The 20,184-nt window shown below is 36.4% G+C and overlaps 4 protein-coding genes across 6 annotated transcripts; 2 read left to right on the top strand and 2 right to left on the bottom strand.

Moving 5' to 3' along the window:
- Positions 1-163: 163 nt before the first annotated feature.
- Positions 164-2,703, bottom strand: LOC122632513 (cytoplasmic phosphatidylinositol transfer protein 1). Its single transcript, XM_043819378.1, has 8 exons — positions 2,419-2,703; positions 2,212-2,360; positions 2,031-2,119; positions 1,903-1,910; positions 1,771-1,842; positions 1,594-1,692; positions 1,364-1,519; positions 164-1,274 (listed from the first exon to the last, which is right to left on the bottom strand). Exons 1-8 carry the CDS (start codon positions 2,467-2,469, stop codon positions 1,029-1,031), a joined length of 870 nt encoding a protein of 289 aa, XP_043675313.1. The 5' UTR covers positions 2,470-2,703; the 3' UTR covers positions 164-1,028.
- A 234-nt stretch (positions 2,704-2,937) lies between these two features.
- Positions 2,938-5,072, top strand: LOC122632515 (derlin-2). The gene is made up of 6 exons (XM_043819380.1): positions 2,938-3,334; positions 3,420-3,485; positions 3,565-3,732; positions 3,806-3,928; positions 4,034-4,197; positions 4,370-5,072. The coding sequence occupies exons 1-6, from the start codon at positions 3,242-3,244 to the stop codon at positions 4,467-4,469; spliced, it is 714 nt and encodes a 237-aa protein (XP_043675315.1). The 5' UTR covers positions 2,938-3,241; the 3' UTR covers positions 4,470-5,072.
- A 1,374-nt stretch (positions 5,073-6,446) lies between these two features.
- LOC122632512 (protein phosphatase PTC7 homolog) lies at positions 6,447-8,730 on the bottom strand. The gene is made up of 5 exons (XM_043819376.1): positions 8,191-8,730; positions 7,456-7,635; positions 7,156-7,354; positions 6,824-7,080; positions 6,447-6,635 (listed from the first exon to the last, which is right to left on the bottom strand). The coding sequence occupies exons 1-5, from the start codon at positions 8,414-8,416 to the stop codon at positions 6,586-6,588; spliced, it is 912 nt and encodes a 303-aa protein (XP_043675311.1). The 5' UTR covers positions 8,417-8,730; the 3' UTR covers positions 6,447-6,585.
- A 1,159-nt stretch (positions 8,731-9,889) lies between these two features.
- LOC122632509 (basic-leucine zipper transcription factor A) lies at positions 9,890-18,457 on the top strand. Of its 3 annotated transcripts, XR_006327880.1 has the most exons (6): positions 9,890-10,116; positions 13,718-13,814; positions 14,505-14,678; positions 16,125-16,483; positions 16,574-17,540; positions 18,168-18,457. XR_006327880.1 is itself a non-coding variant. In XM_043819370.1 (5 exons), the coding sequence occupies exons 1-5, from the start codon at positions 10,105-10,107 to the stop codon at positions 17,483-17,485; spliced, it is 1,554 nt and encodes a 517-aa protein (XP_043675305.1). In that variant the 5' UTR covers positions 9,890-10,104; the 3' UTR covers positions 17,486-18,123. The 3 variants fall into 3 exon arrangements, 2 of the variants coding, with proteins under 2 accessions (XP_043675305.1, XP_043675306.1); XM_043819370.1 differs by lacking the exon at positions 18,168-18,457 and having other exon boundaries at positions 16,574-18,123; XM_043819371.1 differs by lacking the exons at positions 9,890-10,116; positions 18,168-18,457 and adding an exon at positions 11,265-12,049 and having other exon boundaries at positions 16,574-18,123.
- The last annotated feature ends 1,727 nt before the right edge of the window (positions 18,458-20,184 follow it).

The raw sequence follows: 20,184 nt of genomic DNA, 5'->3' as shown, positions 1-20,184 counted from the left end.
GTGCCGATAATAGTAACAAGCCGTATTCTATCGATCGAGTAGTATAGTGCCGATAATAGTAGAGATTTGTTTTATCTATAATAAGACACTCATATATTATGGAACACTCATATATTATACATTCATAAAATACACCAAGCTTTTTTTTTTTTTTTTTTTTTTGAATATTTCAATTTATATTTAATGTGATGGTAAAATATGAAGAGAGAGAGGATAGAAGTGAAAAGACGTTTGTTTTCAAATTTGTGTAATGTAATAATAACTATTTTTCAATTTATATAGAATACTTATTAGTGAAATTCTTTCATAGTTTATAATCACATTTTTGTCATATTCAGAACATCGAGTTTAAAAACTCAAAATCACTTTAAAATACTTGGTCCCAACAAAATGCAATAATGATCGGTGATTTTTTTCCTTTTATAGAAACAGGTTCAAGTGTAGATTAAAAATACTCAACGTTTCACACTTATTATGCTATCTTTACTGTGCAATTTCGATATATAGTAATTAGACAATAATCTCTCTATTACGATATAGGAAATGACGATGCAACAATTATTTGTGATAACAACAAAAAGTCTTTATGTTTAAGTAGCCAGCCAATGAACACATATTATTCTACATTTGTTTAAAAAAAAAAAAACAAATTTGATGAATAACATAAAGTCTGAAAATTATATCTGTGATACTTTTTCTTTTCATAACTAATTACGAAAAGCGTAACATATTTTAAATAATTTTTAATGTCGTCAACAACATTTATATTACTTGTGCAAAATCTAAAATAGAATTCAAGAAATTAAAGATATTTGTCCTTTTAACATCAATGCTGAGAGAAACATGCTTCCAAAAATTTATAGATATTACACATTAAAACAATAAAGATATCTGATTATATTGTTGAAGCATATATATATATATATACACATGTACATAAAAATGCTAAGATTTATTTGCACAATTTGTACTGTAGCTACAGGACCAGCTAGTATACGGCTGAAGAAATTTAATTTTTTTAATATCGATTATGACCATGAAAACCACGATCGATTGGACTGTGTTGGTGATTTAGGAGATGAAGGTACTGATGATGATGGGGTTACTGGTTTTGATGAATTTTCGTTGGCTTGATTTTTTAATCTCATTTTTTCATTTGTCTCTGCGTGCATTTTCTGTTCGTATTTTCGAACATCTTCGATGTTCATATCGTACCATTCATCGATCCATGCAAACGCTTGCCGATGACCCAATAGTAAAATATCTCTTATACACTATATAGACATATTAATACATAATTATGTACGAAACAATAATATTATATATAAGTTAAATGAAAATAAGTTTTTCAAATAGAAATTACCCTGTGTATGAAATCTTCTACCCGAGTTTGCATACCCCAAACTTCAAAGGAAGCATGAACTAATTTATAAGAACACATAATTGGTTGTACCGTGTCACGCCAACCTTCAACTAATGGACCTCTGCCTGTTCGTTTAGATTGGAAAAACTTAGGATCCTATAATAAAATTACATTAAGATAATCACTCTGTATCATAAGCATTGTAATATCGTTATATCTGTAGGAATTACCTCTTCTTCCTTATAATGTTTTGCAGATATTTCATCATAAGCAATATCAATATAATCAACTTCTCGATGTATAATTTCTATTGGAGATAAACCTAAACACTGTTGTTTCACAAATATTTAATATTTATTCTTATGAAAATTTATATAGAATATAATATACAAAAATTAGATACATACATTTTCTGTCGAACCATTGTTATCCTCGTATCTTGTTTTTATAGATATATTAAACTTAGGTATGAAAGAACACTGCAAAACATATACTTATTAATAACAAATTATGAATAATCTCAAATGCTTAATACTTACAGTATATACTATAGTTGTCATCCATACAGATATAAAAGAAAAAAAATGCATTAGCGAGTGATTCTTTTATACAACAATCTGATTGTTATATTAAAAAAAAAATATGTCTGCATATATATTTTATTTACCTGTCATGGTAAATGGATAATAATTCCAAGCTTTTTCGGTCACATAAAATATTTTTGGTATGACAGATTGAATCCAATAAGGAAGTTTACTGAAATACAATGAAAAAATAATGATGATAAAAAATGATTGAGATGTAGTTGAAACAAGTCATCAATATATTTAGGAATATTTTTTATTTACCTTGAGAGGTGAATTCTCTTTTCTGTATATTGACCCTTCCCATGTTCAGGATCTTCACACTCAACATTTTCTACTACTTCAACACCATCATCGGAATCTGACTGTTCATGGCTATGTCTTGCTATCATATATAGTTGTCCAATTCGATACTATGTAAAGAAACGAGTTAAAAATAATAAAGAATATAGCTTCTGATAAATACTTTACCTCTTCTGTGGTAAGAGGCATACATATTCGATATTCTTTCGTTAAAACCATGTTCTTATAAACACTTTTGTTAATGTTTTACAATAGAGTATTAATAAACCATTTGTTATATAAAATGGTCCACGCACGAGTATAATATTTATTTCATGAATGCACGAATAAAGAATTGTTTTAAAAAGTTCATAATCATTCACAGAAAACCATCAATCGCATACTCTCTCTCGAAGTCCGTCTTGCTTACTATGAAATCGATAGTTGTGTTAGCCAATGTTGAGTCGACAAATGTAACTATTATGAAATCAGGAGAATCTTCTATGTTTGTTAGAAAGTGTCATTATTAAGCATAACCAACTTAGGCGAATATTTTCTAAGTTCATATATACTCGTTTAAATTGACATCCTCTCACGATCAATAATAGCCAATCACAACAGATATCGGTACGATAATAGAAATAATGCGACTCGCTGATTGGTCCACGAGTGCGATGCAACATGTACAATGGTGAATGGACATAACATAAAATTTCCCTCAATGAACTTGATCGATGAACTTGTGGATATATAATATGAGCTTACAGTTATTATCGATATTTTAGCAAAATCGAAATTCTTTGTAACGGAAACGTAGCGAAGTTCACGTATTACGTGTACAATTGTACGTAACAAATTCGTCGTAATGTGGACAGCGATCAAATTTAGATAACCCATCGTTGAATACCATATAATGAAGAAAGAAGGCTAGGAACAAAAGGGAGACGAAGTTGGGAGACAAAACAGTGGTCGTAAGGTGTAATAATCATCAAACAAAAAGTTTGACACACCAATGGCCTATCAAACTTTTCGGCAGGAGTACCTGCAAATGCCTGTGGTAACACGAGTTTATACGACAGCTTGTGTCATCACAACTCTTGCCGTGGTTTGTAAAGTTCTTACACGTGTTATATCGTATTATATTTGAAACATTGGATAATGAGGTTATAGGACTTTATTATCCCTTTCAGCAATTAGATTTAGTTTCGCCGTTTCAACTGTACTTCAATCCCATTTTAATAATAAAACAATATCAGGTAAATATATCCGTATCTGAAGATCAAATTTAACATACGAGTTTTAAGTACATATCAAGTAAAGATTTGTACTTTGTAGTTATGGCGTCTGATAACGACATTTTTATTCTTTGGGAATATTGGTTTCAATTTTTTCTTCAATATGATTTTTACATACCGATATTGTCGAATGTTAGAAGAAGGATCTTTTCGAAGAAGGACAGCTGACTTTGTAATGATGTTTATTTTTGGGGGTATCTGTATGATTGTATCCTTTTAACGAAAAATCATAAAATGCTCATAATTTTTGATCATGCGATATAGCTCTTATATGATAATAGACATTTGCGTTTTTTGTCAACTTATTGTTTTTGGGACATGCATTTACAATCATGTTAGTCTACATATGGTCACGACGTAATCCATTTGTGAGAATGAATTTTTTTGGAGTTCTAAACTTTCAGGTATGTATTTTCTTTCAGGTATGTAATATTCGAATATATAAGTATAATTTAAGCATGAAAAACATAATCGTTGAAGGTAAATTAATTTTCATTTTTTCGATCCAGGCACCATATTTGCCATGGATACTTCTTGGATTTTCTATACTGCTAGGTAATGCTATATGGGTAGATCTTGTTGGGATGGCTGTTGGACATATGTACTATTTTGCTGAAGATGTTTTTCCACAAATAAGAGGAGGTTTTCGTATTCTTCAGACTCCACAAATATTGTAAGTATTTAGTAACAAATATTATAAGAAATTTAGTTTAAGTTATATGGGTATATGTAATAGAAATAAAACAAATTCAAGTTTGATTATGGTGCATAACGTATCTAATTTATTTTTATTTTATAGTATTATTTTTTATTATTATAATATATATTTTACTTTATATATATAGAAAAACATTGTTTGACGCACATCCAGAAGATCCAGATTACACTCCACCACCTGAAGATCGACCAGGTGGTTTTAATTGGGGTCAAGGAGCTATGTTATAATTATTTTTTCATCTCCCTATTTCCACGAGCCATCCATTGTTAATTGATATATCAAGTAAATTTATGAATTTATATACATTTGTGAAATTTGAATTTTGTTTTGCAATTTTTACAATTACTAACAAAGATAAAGTGATTTGAGCATACACATCTAGATATACGAAATATCTCGTATATACTGACTGTATTACAAAGACTTCCATCTGCTACCAGGGGTTACAATTTTTTTCATGAAATGATTGTGATAGTCTCTATACACAAGATCACTTGTTTATTAAAATATATGTATTATAGAAGCAAAGATCAAGAATGTTGAAATCATTTGTAGCGATACTATCTTGGTGGAAGCATTTATTTATACTAGCACTAACATAACATAAATAATATTTCCAAAGTACAAATCACATTAAATGTAAAGTGAAGAGACACTACATATTATTTTAAGTTTATTTATACTTATCTTAAATGTTAATATAGCTCTGGACTAGATACATTATCCATATGCTCATAATTATTTTACTGCAATAAAAATCGACCGTTACCAAATGAAGTAGTAATATTATCAATGATTGTTACTTTTAATAAAATACGAGTCAAACTGTATATAGTAGAATTTTCAATTCCACGAATCCTTGATAGCATTAATTTGTGTGATAATTGAATGAACTTTCTAAAAGAACAATAAAATTGAAACCCCTGATGTAAAAAATATAAATTTGTACTAACAATGTTTTGTCATATTAATATCTTTTTTAACTCACGTATCTTATAATGTATCATAGGTATAATAGATATTACATACAAACAAATGCTACTTTACATCAATATATTTGATGTCATGTTGCAAATAAATTGCACGGCATATGATAAATATATAGAATACATCATAGAGGTAAACACCTCTGACCAGTAAACATTCTGTAATAAAGTGTTTCAAAGAAACTATGAAATGATATTGCACAATTAATACTATAAAATGAATAATCACAGTAATTGAAAATAGGGATGCACAGTTTCTGATATTGAATATGAAAACATTGTGAAGCAATCATAGTACAATAGAATCTGTTTTTGCTCATATACTTGTTTCAGAATATGCATTTACACAATAATGAATATCAGTCTGATATAAATAATATGGATTTTGTCAATAAAGTACATCTACTCATTAATAAATACAAAACATGTATAACAATGTGTACATAAAAATAGGAACTATCAATTTTATCTGTAGTATGTTATTAACAATTGTTCCTAACAAACATTGTTTAGAACATAATAGTCATTACTGATGCTCATTCGAAAGTAATAGTTTTATGTACGTCAAGATAATAAAAGCAGATTTTTACAAGCATACTACAAAGTTATGAACTTTGTTTATTATAAATTACAAATGAACATTTACTAATTTGCTTTTTATAAGCTACTTATTGCCAAATAATTGCTCATTCTGTCTTTACATTTTTTATATTTTCCATAAAATTATATTAATGTATTCTTATATAACACTGTGATGTATTCAAATTGTAAAAGGAAATAATGCATTTGTCACATATATATATATATATATACAAATTCGTATTCTGATCTCATTATTGTGTTATAGTAAAATTTGTATCAATGAAAAGCCAAAGCATTATAATTATCATTTTTGATATTATATAAGAATATGTTTAGTTGGCTTTTACTTTGAAGCACTTTTCATTCTATATATATTAGGAAACATATTTATATGTATACTAAAGTTTTAATAAAAACCTTTTGGTTTAATGTTACTGTTGGTTATACTGTACACTACTTATGATAAACATCCCTATTTCATATCTTTTTTATAAGTTTTGTAATTTTTAACTGTTTCATGTACTTTGTTTCTATTTTAAAAATAATTTAATAAGATATCAAATTTAATTTTATAACTCAAATTCCACTCAAATATTTGTTATGATGATAGAAACTAATATTGTAATATGTGAGAGGTGATTTATAAAACCATTTATTTAAATTTAAATAATAGATGATCATCATAATGGAATATAATGATGTATCACTAGATACATATATGCGATGATATGGACTATAATACAATGATTAACGTTCTATCATACACATTTTCATATCAGATTGCCACCGTTGCTAAAAGCACCGTGATATCGTCAGGTTTACCACCTAAGAAAAATAACTAATTTAGTCACACCTTAGACTGTGCGTAAAATATATGTTTACATAATAATGTATAAATATTTCTTTCACATGCGCGCGTAGGTACAGAATGTACAGATTATTTATAATATACTTTCAGTGTCTACGTTTGATTAATCTTAATATTAACATAGAAAATATAAAATAATAAATACCTATCGCGTCGATTCCATTTTCTCTTGCACTTTGGGCAAAAGGTGACATAAATGCTCCATCAAAAGCTAAACTACGCGCCATCCAAGCTATCGAATTAGCAACACCCTGTATCTTTCTAGGGTCCCTCTCACCTTCGATTTTACGCATTTCGGTAACTAGCAACTGGTCAGGCACATTGTCAAATACACCGTCGGTTGCTAAAAGTATTACATCTCCATCCTCAACTCCAAAACTAGAAGTATCTGCAGATTCTGGACTATTAAAGAAAGAAAACAAAAGAGAAAGTTAAAAGCGCAAAATTTATAACTTTGTACCATAATTTTTACAATACCTGTCACTAAGTACTAATCCAGAATGACCTGGAGGTGGTAGAGATAACTGAAATGGAGTATTGAAGTAGTGTTGCTGCTCGTTAGAACGGTGAACAACTTCACCTTTTCTCACAACTACAAAACCGCTATCTCCTATATTTGCTGCATAAATGCTGCTCGTTTCCTTATTCAGAATTATTACGCATGCAGTGCTGCTACCTATAGATAATATACACCACACATCATATATTTCTACAGGTTACCATATTTTTCCTTTATTTTATTTATATTAAGTACGACTTCATAGAATACTACCTTACCTAAGATTGGTTGTTTATTTTCTAACAGTTCATAGTAACTACGTGCTAATAAACCAGCTGGTTCTGAAGGAATGAACCTGCCTATCGAGACTAGCCTTTCGCACGTTCTCATTAAAAAACTGGAAAATTCGCCTGGATCTATTCCATAGTGTCGCCACCCTCCCACACCATCGGCTACACCTGTAAATTATATGTTACTATTAGAAGAAAAAAAAAAACATATCTAAACAAAAGTAACAACGTTTATCGTTTAAAAGTCAAAGTAAAATCGATGAGCGTATTAATGAAAAAAAAGTTTTTTTTTTTTTTTTTTTTTTTTTTTTTTTTTTTTCAAAACGTTTACATCCGTTAAACACGAAATCATTTTATAACGTCGAATGACGAAACACAGGCTAAAACAATAGGAATTCTATAGGTCGAAGTATAAAAGAAAAAGACAATAGAAGAGAATAAGACAGTAAACGATTAGCTATCTCCATTTTAATCCTGACGAGCACGTGATGTACGTAGTACGTAAGTTCAATCTGATAGAAAAATTCTGTTATTTCCGTTAAGGATTAAAGTAATGAATCTCGTCATGAATCGTTCAATATATAAAACGGAATGGAAGATTCCAATTTGAAAATTCTCTTGCAATCAGTTATTACGAAATCAAAGCGTAATAGATCTTAATGATTAAACGATAGAGACAACTTTTTTTTTCATGTTGACGAGGGACGCTTCGTTAAAACGTACCAATTACTTCAACAGCCTTGAATTTGGCACTGAACCAAGCGTCATCTCCAAATTGTCCTTTTCGTATACGGCCTCGTGCAAAATCCTTAGGGAAGCCACACACCGCCGATACGAAAGATGCTTCTCGACGCTTGTTCACGTTGGGATCCGCGCATGCCGAATAATTTGATATGCTATTCCATATCGCCCGAGACAACAGCCTCCCGGTCCAATAAATGGACTGCATATCGTACGACAAGGCTCAAAACTTCGTCGCGCACATCATCTTCAGCTAAGCCGACGACAAATTTCTCACAAAAGTCGTATGATCACTTCAAAAGCATATATCGGGACATGTCTCTAGCTCTAATGTCTCTCCCTATATAAGATCGTCGCGTAGCGTGAGAGGCACGACAGAATAAAAAAAAAATATCTCTCGCCCGATTTTCTCCCGCAACACTTTATCATCGACCGTACTGCTAGCCTTTCATTTTCGTCTACGTTAGCGAAATCTAGAAGATCAGGAGTTGAATATTAACAATTTAAACGACGCCACAACGTCGATGGCAACCAAAAGAAGCTCGTTCGTAAACGTTTGAGAATTGCGTCCAGAGATGGCGCTCTCTTTCAGCGGGAAAAAGTTTTCGTTCAAACGAGTGAACGCTTATTCACGTGGATGCTTCGAACTGATCCAGATCCTTCGAAATAACTTTGGAATATATGTTTTTCGTGTTAAACGTATCGACTCGCTGATAAGTTTTCTATAGAAGCGAGAAGCAATAGGGAAAGAAAGGAGAAGAAAATTAAAGAAAACCAAGAATAGCTTAAATCGCTAATAAGAATAAAAAAAGAAAAAAGAAAAAATAAAGGAGAAAAAAGAAGAAAAAAAGTTCCGATACTTACCGACTCGAGAGAGGTAGGATAACGCAGGGTTGCGCAGGGTAACGCAGGAAAAGAGGAGAAAAGCGAGAGAGGGAGCGGTTGTAGGTGAGAATGAAAAGGGATGGAAGAATATGGGTGTGGGGGAGAGGGGAAGAGAAGGTAAGGGAAGGGCGAGAGGAAGGGAACGACGGAGAACGAGGAAGCAGTCGGAAGAGAGAGCTGGCGGAGTAGTCGAGCAAGAGCGAGCGCGAGTGGGGCGAGGTTGTTGCGGGTGAGTCCGAGAGAGGGTGGTGAGGGTGAGAGGGTGGCGAGGGTGAGAGGGTGGTGAGGGCGAGGGTACGTCCGTACGTACACCGTGAGAGAATCGATCTAAAACTAGGAGTCGCCGCAGTAACCGCTGGGAGGAAGCCACTGTTACAATTTGCACCCATATGCGCTAGTGAAATCTTAGATCGAGTAATCGTATGGCGAGCTGCTCGAGAATGAGCTGTACCCGCCACTCGGTGGTTGCTCGCGTATGACCGGCGCGTTAATAGGGGGGAACGCGAACGGAAAGGAGAGAGAGAGAGAGAGAGAAAGAGGGAGAGGGAGACAGAGAGAGAGAGAGAGAGAGAGAGAGAGAGAGAGAGAGAAAACGAGAAAGCAAAAGAGAGAAAGAGAAAGAGGGTGGGTGGTCGAGGGGGTTAACGATAAGGGAGGGGGAAGGGTGAGGGGGTGGAGAGGAGAGCACGGTGTCGCATCCTACGGTGATTCGGTGTGTGGCAAAAGGAGAAGAACGAGCCTGGAGTGAGCGAAAGGGGTGGAGGTGGTGGTGGTGGTGGAGGAGGTGGAGGAGGAGGAGGTGGAGGTGGAGAAGAGAGAGCAAGAGAGAGAGAGAGAGAAAGAGAGAGAGAGAGAGAGAGAGAGAAAGAGCGCGCAAGGCTGGGCGGATAGCGAGCACCGCACGAGCAGCATCCCGTCGCAACGATAATGCGACGACGTGCACCTTTACTCCTTTCTCTCTGAATAAGTGTGCTTGCTGGGACGGTCCCTTACCTGCAGGGATATGACGTAATGGCAAGAGAGGTACGCAATCATCCCTTTTTCTTTATATTCATTGACGCATTGCTTTTGCGCTATCGGTCCCCTATCGTACATGCATATATATGTGTGCGTGTATATATATGTATATACACACGTATGTATGTGTATATGTGTGTATATATATATATACATAGATAGATAGATACACACGTACACATACGTACATACACGAACAGACGCATGGACGCACACAGACATACACACACATGTATACATATTTATCATATCCCCACCCCCTTCTACTTCGTCGCGGTTCGTACGGTCCTTAGCCCGTTCGGGAGGAGAAGATAAAAAAGCAAGCGTCTCGTAGGTATCATCGCGTCGTTTCGTCGGTCGTGCATCTCGCGTTCGTTCGTATCCGATTCGAATCTCTCTCTGATCGTGTACGTCCGAAACACAATTCGCCTGACCTAGTTCCTCGACGTCGTGACCTCGTGACACCAGCAGAACGGTGGTGGCCGATCCTCTTCTACCACCACTACCACCACCGCCACCCCGCATGCTTCGCTCGAGTACGCGAGCAATGTCAAAAGGCACGATCCTCTTTCTTTCTCTTTCGTTTGCTCTCTTTCTCATTCTCTTTATCTCTTTCGTTAGTCGTTAGTTCTCGATCCGAGAAATAAGAGACGCGAGTTCCTTTTCCCCCTGTCCGACCAGTCACCGTCTTTATCCACTGTCGTCGTACGACAGCGCCGTGAAAGAAGAGTGCGTTCGGTAGGATCGCGTGCATCATTATCATCTTCGTTGTAATCGCCGTCGCGGACAACGTGTTATCGCATTTTTCTGGCTTTCTAGATTCATACGCCACCGACAACGAAGCGTCCTCCTTTCTTGCGTGTCCTCGAATCGCTGTCCAATAAGATTACGTTTGTCTGCCGTTGTTTACTAATCGTAAGACTTCCCCGTTTATTGCAACGAACGCCGTTGGTCGCTTTTCTTAACGTTTCTCATTCGATCTGCGAAAAAGAACTTGTCGAAGCAAGGACCAAGAGCAGCGATAGCGACGATTGTGACTAACTTGTTAGAGACATTTTTCACCCTAGAAGACCCGGCACCTAGACTGTTTCTTTCTCTTTCTCTCTCTCTCGTCTCTCTCTGTCTCTCTCTTTTATTTTTTCTTTGCTTTGTCTACCCTTCCCTCACCCTTTTCTTCCTCGTCTCGTCGCCCACCTTTCATACGACGCCTTTTCTCTTCCCTTCGAACCTTCTCCGAGACGGTTTTTACCCTTCACTCGAGAATGATTGAATCAGGTCAGTGTTTTCGACCATAAGTTGTGCCTGCGCCTGCGCCCTACACGCTTAGCGCCACCCTGTTGAAAACTAGGGACAACCCAAACATAATATTCCCCGTTCGATTAGCCTTATTCTAATGGCACTCGTCACGCTGAAATATAACGCTCCCTTTCTTTATTTCGCGCAGCGCGTACTCGTGTAACGTGCCGATAACGTAGAGAGTGCACACGGGTTTCTGGAAAAAGGAAAAAGAAAAGAAGGGAACGAGAGAGAGAGAGAGAGAGACACAGAGAAAAAAGAAATAAGAGAGACAGAAAAAGAGAGAGAGAGAGAGAGAGAGAGAGAAAGAAGGAAAGAAGAGAAAGAGGAGAGATCATTTTGCGTGCTCGCGTGCGTGCGTGCGTGCGTGCGTACGTGCGCTAGCGCGCTTCATCTTTTTCCGTGCCTTTATCTATTTTCTGTGTGTATAAATCGCTATATGTCTTCTTCGTACGCGCATACGTATCGTTCGTGTTGTATTTTCTACGAGTTCTACGTACAGCCTCGGTAAGGAAAAGAACAAGAAAAAAAAGAAAAGAAAAGAAAAGAAAAGAAAACGATCGGGTACAAAGATTCCGAGTGCAGCCAATCGTCGACGTACCCTTCATAATTAGCACCACCGTCGAGTCTAATGAACCCAGAGGTTTGTTCCGACATGTCTAATATGTACATGCGCGCGCCTGTGTGTGTGTGTGTGTGTGTGTGCATGCATATGCTGTGGATAAGTGTACGATATATTTAAGAGGATACAAATATTATTTTTTCCTTTTTCAACTTTTCTCTCAACAGATCTAGATATTCGATATAATCATGAATAAGTGGATTATTTCTCTTTATTTTCCATCCATCCTCTTTTATTTGTCTAATTAGAGTCATGCTTTCGATAAGCTCCAATCAATGTGGACTTAGGATATTCCTTTCTGGTCCTGTAACGTCCCATTTCGATGTACAATTTTTATTTATTTATTTATTTATTTTTCTTCTTATCCTTCTGCTTCTTTAGTTTTGATCTATTCATCTTTTTTTATTATCGAAGAGCGTCATACGATGACGAGACTCGTCCGTGTCTTTAAGCCTTTGTAACATCACCGACGTAAAATTGATATTAACGCAAAGAAGATATTCCTTTATCGATTAAAACTGCATCCACCACGCGAGAAATTATTCATTTTTTAACGCTTTAATTTTCCGCGAGAAACTCGGTACTCTAATAAGAAAAGGTAAAGCAGCACTGCAATTAGATCGCCATGCTGTTGCACAAGAGGCTAAATGATACGGAACGAGTAAAGCGTCGGAGGGCGAAGAATTACAGTAGAGCTCATAATATATGAGACGTTGCAATTAAAAGCAATTTAGAGTTAATTCCTGTTTCTCTCTTTTTCTTCCTCTCTTTCTTTCTCTTTCTCTCTCTCTCTTTTCTTTTCTTTTTTTCTTCCTTTCTTCAATTTTGCTTTTCGATTCAAGAGTAGGACACCGGGAACGAGTATGTAGGTAGTCGGTAAGGTGTGCTGCACCGGACACACCTATCGATTAAAGTTTAAACTTGACACCCAAAGTTAAGATCTTTAACCTAAAGATTAGTATCCTAAGAACGTCTTTCCATATTTTCTTCTTCTCCTTTTTATTGTTATTATTATTATTATTAAGTTTGAAGATTAATGAATTTTTATTATAAACCTTCGAACGAATGACTATACGCATGTCTGGCGCGTATTTAAAGTTCTAATTAAGATTAATTTAACTAGATCGAGCCTAAATCGAAAAACATTCCCTTTCGTTAGGAATTATCCTCCACCATTAATCGCTATTCCACTTTCACGTATATACGATTCATGCAGGTTTGAGTTACGATTCGATAGTTATTTTTCTCACCTGGGATATACGGTAAACTTCGTTTATCATCTGTTCTACTTAGTCACTGCGTATAAAGGATACAGGGTGGATTACTTTCCCGTTGACCCGGTAGAGACACTTCACTTAACATCGAGGTGATAAGCATTATCTACGGACAGTTTAAAAGTCTTACTACCCTACCACTACGCATACCTGCCCTTTAATTTTTTTTTAATGCCACGTATGTATGTACGTTATGCGGACCAAAAAAATTCTCGTTTTATACACGTCGAGATTGCCTACGAACGATTGCTTTTTTAAAAACTAAAGAAGGATAGAAGAAGAAGAGAAAAAAGAGAGAGGGAGAGAGAGAGAAATGAAAGAAAAGAAAGCGTTCGTTCTCGTAACCTCGTCGTATTTTTAGCTTTCGATGTGAGACACGTTTTAAAGGCAAAATTATCGCAATATCTTTTCGCAGGAGTTACGGAGCAAGAGACCTTTTAAGATATGGGACAGTTGGCGTAATGTAAGAAAGGGACTGGTCGTAAGCAATTTCGAAGAACTGATACATCGTGGTAAGAATTTAAATTTTTCTGTGAAATTAAATTTTTGAAAAGTCGGAACGATGAAGTTCATATCGAAATGAATCGTACATCTATTCATTCGAATAATCGAAGTATTTACGTCAAAAGGAACGTGTCATTGCTCAGGACGAATGTAACTTTTTCTATCCTTATCTTTTTAAATTAAATTTGGTATGTTGAATTATATATCAAAGGGTATCACTTTTATCACGCAGAATATTTCACTCAAATCAATTATACGGGGCGGAACGATGAAAACAGAAAGTAATAAACAGAACAGCTGAGTAAATAATGACGAGTGGAAGAATCAATAAAATTATATTTACAAATAAAATAAACGTGTCGATTCTCGAAAGGTAGGTGATCGGAAAAAAGAAAGAAATAAAAAAGTACGGGAGAAAGAAAAGAAAAAAATAGATCATACGACAGTTTTCACGATACAGCTTGACACATCCATTTCGTCTAAGAATTCTCTCTCCAAAAAAAAAAAGAGAGAGAGAGACAGAAAGAAAAGAAAAGAGAAGAAAAGAAAAAGGAAAAAAACGATAACATTGTTTCACCTTTTACGATGATTATCTATCAATCAATCATGAATATCGATTCGATGTTCAAAGATATTATTTTTAATTTTTAATCATTTCTTACTGATTCTGACTAAGCCAATCATTACTGTGATTTTAGGTAAAGAAAAACTGGGCGTACCGCAGAACGAGAATGTTTCTTTAGTATTGGAATCGGACGGGACGCAAGTGGAGGACGGTGAATACTTCAAGACACTAGCCAATAATACGATTCTTCTTTTACTGCGGCATGGTGAACGGTGGTGTCCAACTGGCGTCGACATCATACGAGCCGGTACATTACTACTTTCGACCGTATACGTGCATATGTATTTATGTATGTCTCTTGTAGGTATCATGTATGTACATACATACATAAGAGGAAATTTTGTTAGAGCTTGCAATAGTATTCTCGATATTATCTTTAATATTATCTTTAATAAGACGATTTTACGATCTTTGACGGACGTCTCGACGCTCGAAATAGGTTCTCATCTTCGATCGTATGCGTTTCATTCGAGCGTTAACGAGTCGTTAAAAGGCGATCGAAGGAAATCCATAGTTCTTTCATGCTCTACGTTTTTTTTTTGCTTTTTTCATGTCTACTATCACATCATATAGAGAAGGGAAGACAGATGAAACAACGAGCTAATGATAGGCAACGTTTCCGTTTTTTGTTGATGGCGGTACATTAATGGAGCTTAATAAAAAACATACAACAAAAAATGTATATGGACAAGCTCATTAGTTTTGTCTTTTAATGGAGAGAGAGAGAGAGAGAGAGAGAGAGAGAGAGAGAGAGAGAGAGAGAGAGAGAGAGAGAGAGAGAGAGAGAAGGAGAGAAGGAGAGAAAGTGTGATGTACATCTAGATACACACACGTATGTATGTGTGTGTATATATATATCCAGTGGCACCCAGTGGAAAATGAAGTGAAAGGACTAAGCGCGTGGGCGGTTCTCTTATAATAAAATATTATTTGTCTTCTTTGTATCCTGACTGAGGTCGATTCTTTATCTGAAAGTAGTAAAAATATGTGAAACCTTTTATATATCGCGCGCGTCCAAGTCTGACGAGCGTCCACGTGCGAAACGCGACGTTAAATGTTAAAGCAATATAATATGACCTAATCTCGCACGTCTGACTTTGTGCGAGCCGATGCTACTCGTGCAAAAGATTTTTGAATTAATTCCGCTTGACATATTTCCTCGATAGCGTTGACATTTCTCAGTTGAATCATTAGAACCGTTTATACTTAGGAAGCATATACTTTATAGGGACGTCTAATTAAATGACACAAATATGTCGATATTAAGGAAGCGTATCATTAAAAGGGTAAAATTATGCAGGTCATTAAAAGTGACGCAAAGTGAAAATGCTCTTACTGGAATGCTGTATTATTTTACGTATGCTCGATTGTCGCCACTTTATAACTCACGTCACAATAGCCGGTAATAATAATAATGGAACGTGTACGAGTACTCTTGAATAGAAAGCCAATGTCGATTCGTAAGTATGATAAAACAAAACTGTTAGATTCAAGGAATAGAGCGATCAGATAACGATTACTTTTCTCGTTCAAGTAGGTACGTTGAATCCAGAGAAAAATGTTCTCTGTCTGCCTCTCTGTTTCTCCGTCTCTCTCGTGCGTTCATCTTAAACCTTCTTCATATACCTAATCCTTAAATGATAATAATCGAAAGAGCTCAGCATCGAAATGACACGCATTCCCTCGTTTTCAGCGATATCGGCGATACCGAAAATAGTTTGCGAAACGATCCACGCCCTGGAGCTGCACGATGAGACGCCATCGTGGAAAATCATGGACAATAAGGGACGAGTCACAGTGGTCCTACACTGGGACCAACGTTCGTCGTCGTCGTCGCAGGTTCAATCGCAGTCGAAGGGCACGGATGCCCAGTCCTCCAAGTATTCGCCAACAAAGAAAGCCGATCTGAGCGGGAGTCAACGGCCCTCGTTGGTGATTCAAACTAGCCTTGACAAATTGAATTATGTGGGAAAGCCAACGCATCTGGCGGGCGAGCTTGGTCCCAGCAGATACGCGAGTCCCCAAATCACTGTGATAAATCATGATGATATGGTAGAGAAAAATGTTGAGAGTATAAGAAAAGAATAATAAGAAGGATTTCCATGTCCGACGATTCGGCTAATTTTCTTTCTGATCTCGTAGCAAGCGCAGCAACAGCAGCAACAGCAACAGCAACAGCAGGCGCAGCAGCAAGCACACGGTATGCCAGGTCGTCTGGTGAAGCAAGGAACGAACTCGTTCGAAAGCACGACCATCCATATCCATACGCCAGAGTGTTCAAATCACATTCATCAGCCGGTAGCAAGGAACGGTAGTCCTGTAAACGGTGCGGACAACGGAACGACCGGGGAATGCGACTTTCATTGTTGCGCCCTACACGAGGAAGGTCGCAGGATCGCCGTGCACAAGTCGGTCGCGACCTCGCCGATCCAGGATAGCCAACATCAGCAGTACCAACAGCAGCACCATCACCCGCATCAACAGCAACAGCAGCAGACCCAGACACAGACACCGTCGCCCCAACCGCCCTCCTCCCTCTCCGACGGCACGAGGCGATCGGGACTCGGTAAGGGCCACGTCAGATTCCGCGATACGGCCGACGAGGAGTCGAGTCCCCGTCTAGGTCCCGGCAACTCTACCGGCGGCTTTCATCTTCATCATCATCATCACAATCATCATCAAGAGCACGACAGCTCCGAGTCAGAAACCGAGAACACGATTATGGAGGACGAGATCGTCACATCTGAGAAGTTTTTATTGCTAATAGATCAGCTCACCGTAGATCAAAAGCATCACCTCAGCATCAAGGACATCGGCATCATTCTCGAACGTTTAAGCTCCAAGATATTGGACGTCGAACGATTGGATCGCGAGAGCGAAAGCGAGGAGTGTTACAACTGGACGATCAAGGCCATCATCAGGGGTGACGTACTCCGAGAATTGGGCGTCATTTACAATGGCAATTATTATGCCATCTCGGAGCATCCGGGATACAAAGAAGAGTCCGAAGAGAATAATGAGGATAACGAGGAGGAGGAAGAGGATAGACTTTAATACGATGCTGTTTTACTAGACGGACAGACAGACAGATAAATAGATAGATAGATAGGTAGATAGACAGATAGATATGTAGTTAGTTAGTTAGATAGATAGATAGATAGATAGATAGATAGGTAGATAGATTATATACCTATTAATGGTATTATTAACATAGCATTTACTAAAACGTAAAAACTTGTTGGGGCTCGTTTCGATGACCACTGCGTATTAGTGGGTCATGGATACGAGCCGCAAGAGAGATTTGCCGACGTGCTACTAGCCGAGCAAGCGCGAATTGTGTACGAAACGGAGTTGCACTTGAAAAGACGCAAGGAAATTTGTCGAGGGTTGACTGTTGCGAAAAAGACGCGTTGCGGATGTTCCGTCGGGACATCGACGGAAATTGCGGGGCCGGGTTGCCTCGTATCGGTTAAGGATCGGCAAAAAGTGATTTTTTCAAAAGGTTTTCATATAATAATACTACCACCACTACTACTATTACTACTACTACTACTACTACTACTACTACTACTACTACTAATAATAATAATAATAATAATAATAATAATACTAATATAACATTAATGATGAAAACAGAAAGGAATGCATTATACTGAAATCATACGATACATTATAAACTTAGTTCTAAAGACGGTTGTTGAAATATCTACTTATTAAATAGTATGTATACTTGTAGGAAACATTTTTGGGATTACGGACGTTGATTCCGTAACCGTCCACAACACTGCCCTATCTAAAAGAGAGAAGAGGAGGAAGAGGAGAGGAGAAAACGAACGATGCGATATGTTACCTCTATCATAAGTGAATACGACGACGACGTTTGCGCACGATTTTTTAGATTTATGTTCGATGCATTGAAGTTGAACTTTCTTCAGCTCCTTTTCACCTTTCTCTCTCTTTTTCTCTCTTTCTTCCTCTCTCTTTCTCTCTCTCTCTCTCTCTCTCTTTCTCTCTCTCTCTCTCTCTCTGGCTCTTTCTTCTTTTACGAACGATAAATTACCTCGATCATCACTAAAACTTTGTTGTATCTTGCTCTAAAAAATAGATAAATAGAGAGAGAGAGAGAGAAAGAGAGAGAGAGAGAGAGAGAGAGAGAGAAAGAGAGGGGGGAGAGAAAGGGACAGAGAGAAAGATAAAAAGAGAAAGGAGAAGGAGATTGAGAAAAGAGTGAGAAAGAAATTGTGATAGAAAAGAAGAGAAAAAAATGCTGCCGATGATGCGAAATGAGAGAAAAAGGAATGATTATATATACATATATTGTAAGGAGAAAGAGCGAGCGAGTGTGAGAGTGAGAGAGAGAGAGTTACGGAGAGTGCGAGAGCCATATTGTACATCGTTTATCGCCGATGTAAATTTACCATAACGAGAAAAAAGGAAGAAAAAAGAAAACGTAACGCGCGCACGAACGTTCAAACGTCTCACGCTAACATAAGAAACTACGATGAATTATAATCGTGCAAAAGATGAAAACTTGTATCGTTCAATCGTCACGACCAGCCGTAAATAGTCTCTCGTCATACAATGCACTCGCGTATAATAATAATAATAATAATAATAATAATAATAATAATAATAATAATAATAATAAAATCAGCCAAGATACACTTCGCCAAATACACGATATGCTATGTACGATATTACATACATATACATACACATTACATACATACATACATACATACATACATGCATGCATACAAGCATACATCCAACGTGGATAGATAATTCATCATTTAGAATTTACATTAGTCGTATATACATAGATACATACATACATACATACATACATACATACATACATACATACATACATACATACATACACGATATATTACGATTAAGTGATAAAGAATCGATTAAACGATAAGGCGTGTCACGGACGAGATCAATCGGCGCTCTCCGTGTGAGAAAACTTTGCAATTTTAATATATTTCTATTGTAAGTATAATACTCGACGACTGTGAGAGAACAAAAAAAAATAAAAGAAAAAAAGGGAAAAAAAAGAAACAAAAGAAAAAGAAAAAAAAGAGAAAAGAAAAGAAAAGAAAAGAAAAATATAATAATATAAAAAAAAAAAAAAAAAGAAAAAAGAAAAACGAGGAAGATATAGAGAAGTACGACGAGAAGAACGCTGACTCGGATAACGCGCGCTTATCTCTGCTTGCGGACCGGCTCCTATGTGTGTACGTGCGTACGAGCTGTGGCTTAAACTTGATGGGAATGAAAGGAGATAGAGAATAAACGTAAAAAAAGGAAAAGAGAATTATATAATATGTGTATAGAGAGCCAGGAAAAAAAAAAGGATAGAAAGAAAAAGTGAGGAAGGAATATCCTGTAAAAACACGTGTTCGACCATACACCAGAAAGTAAGAAAGAGAGAAGAAGAGGGAAAGAAAAAATAGACGGATAGATACATAGATATGTAAATAGAAGAGAATAAAACGTGATGCCTCCCTTTTTCGCGTACTGCGTTCTCTATGTCGAGCTCTTCAAAATGTTTTTTCGCAAATGATTTTTCCTCGTGTTCAGATAGCTTCTCATTCGAATTGAGATGCACGCGCGCGAAAGAACCTTTTGTCGAACAATGTTACGTGACCGTTCGATTTATTCGATACGATCAAACGTTTCTTACTATTGTAAGGCCAACAGTAAGGTTTTCGTAAAGAGGAAATCATGGAGATGAGGAGGAGGAG

Source organism: Vespula pensylvanica, chromosome 10 (genome assembly GCF_014466175.1).
Source record: "Vespula pensylvanica isolate Volc-1 chromosome 10, ASM1446617v1, whole genome shotgun sequence".
Taxonomy (NCBI): domain Eukaryota; kingdom Metazoa; phylum Arthropoda; class Insecta; order Hymenoptera; family Vespidae; genus Vespula; species Vespula pensylvanica.
This window is presented reverse-complemented; position numbering and strand designations above follow the sequence as displayed.

Excerpts from the sequence above, each read along its gene's own strand:
- LOC122632513 (XM_043819378.1), bottom strand. The coding sequence starts at position 2,469 with ATGGTTTTAACGAAAGAATATCGAATATGTATGCCTCTTACCACAGAA. Across the intron at positions 2,120-2,211 it reads AAGAGAATTCACCTCTCAAG|TAAACTTCCTTATTGGATTC; the intron begins GTAAATAAAAAA and ends ATTGTATTTCAG. Across the intron at positions 1,520-1,593 it reads AACATTATAAGGAAGAAGAG|GATCCTAAGTTTTTCCAATC; the intron begins GTAATTCCTACA and ends ATTTTATTATAG.
- LOC122632509 (XM_043819370.1), top strand. Across the intron at positions 13,815-14,504 it reads CGAAGAACTGATACATCGTG|GTAAAGAAAAACTGGGCGTA; the intron begins GTAAGAATTTAA and ends CTGTGATTTTAG. Across the intron at positions 16,484-16,573 it reads TGATAAATCATGATGATATG|CAAGCGCAGCAACAGCAGCA; the intron begins GTAGAGAAAAAT and ends CTGATCTCGTAG.
- LOC122632512 (XM_043819376.1), bottom strand. The coding sequence starts at position 8,416 with ATGCAGTCCATTTATTGGACCGGGAGGCTGTTGTCTCGGGCGATATGG. Across the intron at positions 7,355-7,455 it reads AAATAAACAACCAATCTTAG|GTAGCAGCACTGCATGCGTA; the intron begins GTAAGGTAGTAT and ends TATTATCTATAG. Across the intron at positions 7,081-7,155 it reads GGATTAGTACTTAGTGACAG|TCCAGAATCTGCAGATACTT; the intron begins GTATTGTAAAAA and ends TTTCTTTAATAG.
- LOC122632515 (XM_043819380.1), top strand. The coding sequence starts at position 3,242 with ATGGCCTATCAAACTTTTCGGCAGGAGTACCTGCAAATGCCTGTGGTA. Across the intron at positions 3,335-3,419 it reads TCATCACAACTCTTGCCGTG|CAATTAGATTTAGTTTCGCC; the intron begins GTTTGTAAAGTT and ends TATCCCTTTCAG. Across the intron at positions 3,486-3,564 it reads TAATAATAAAACAATATCAG|TTATGGCGTCTGATAACGAC; the intron begins GTAAATATATCC and ends TGTACTTTGTAG.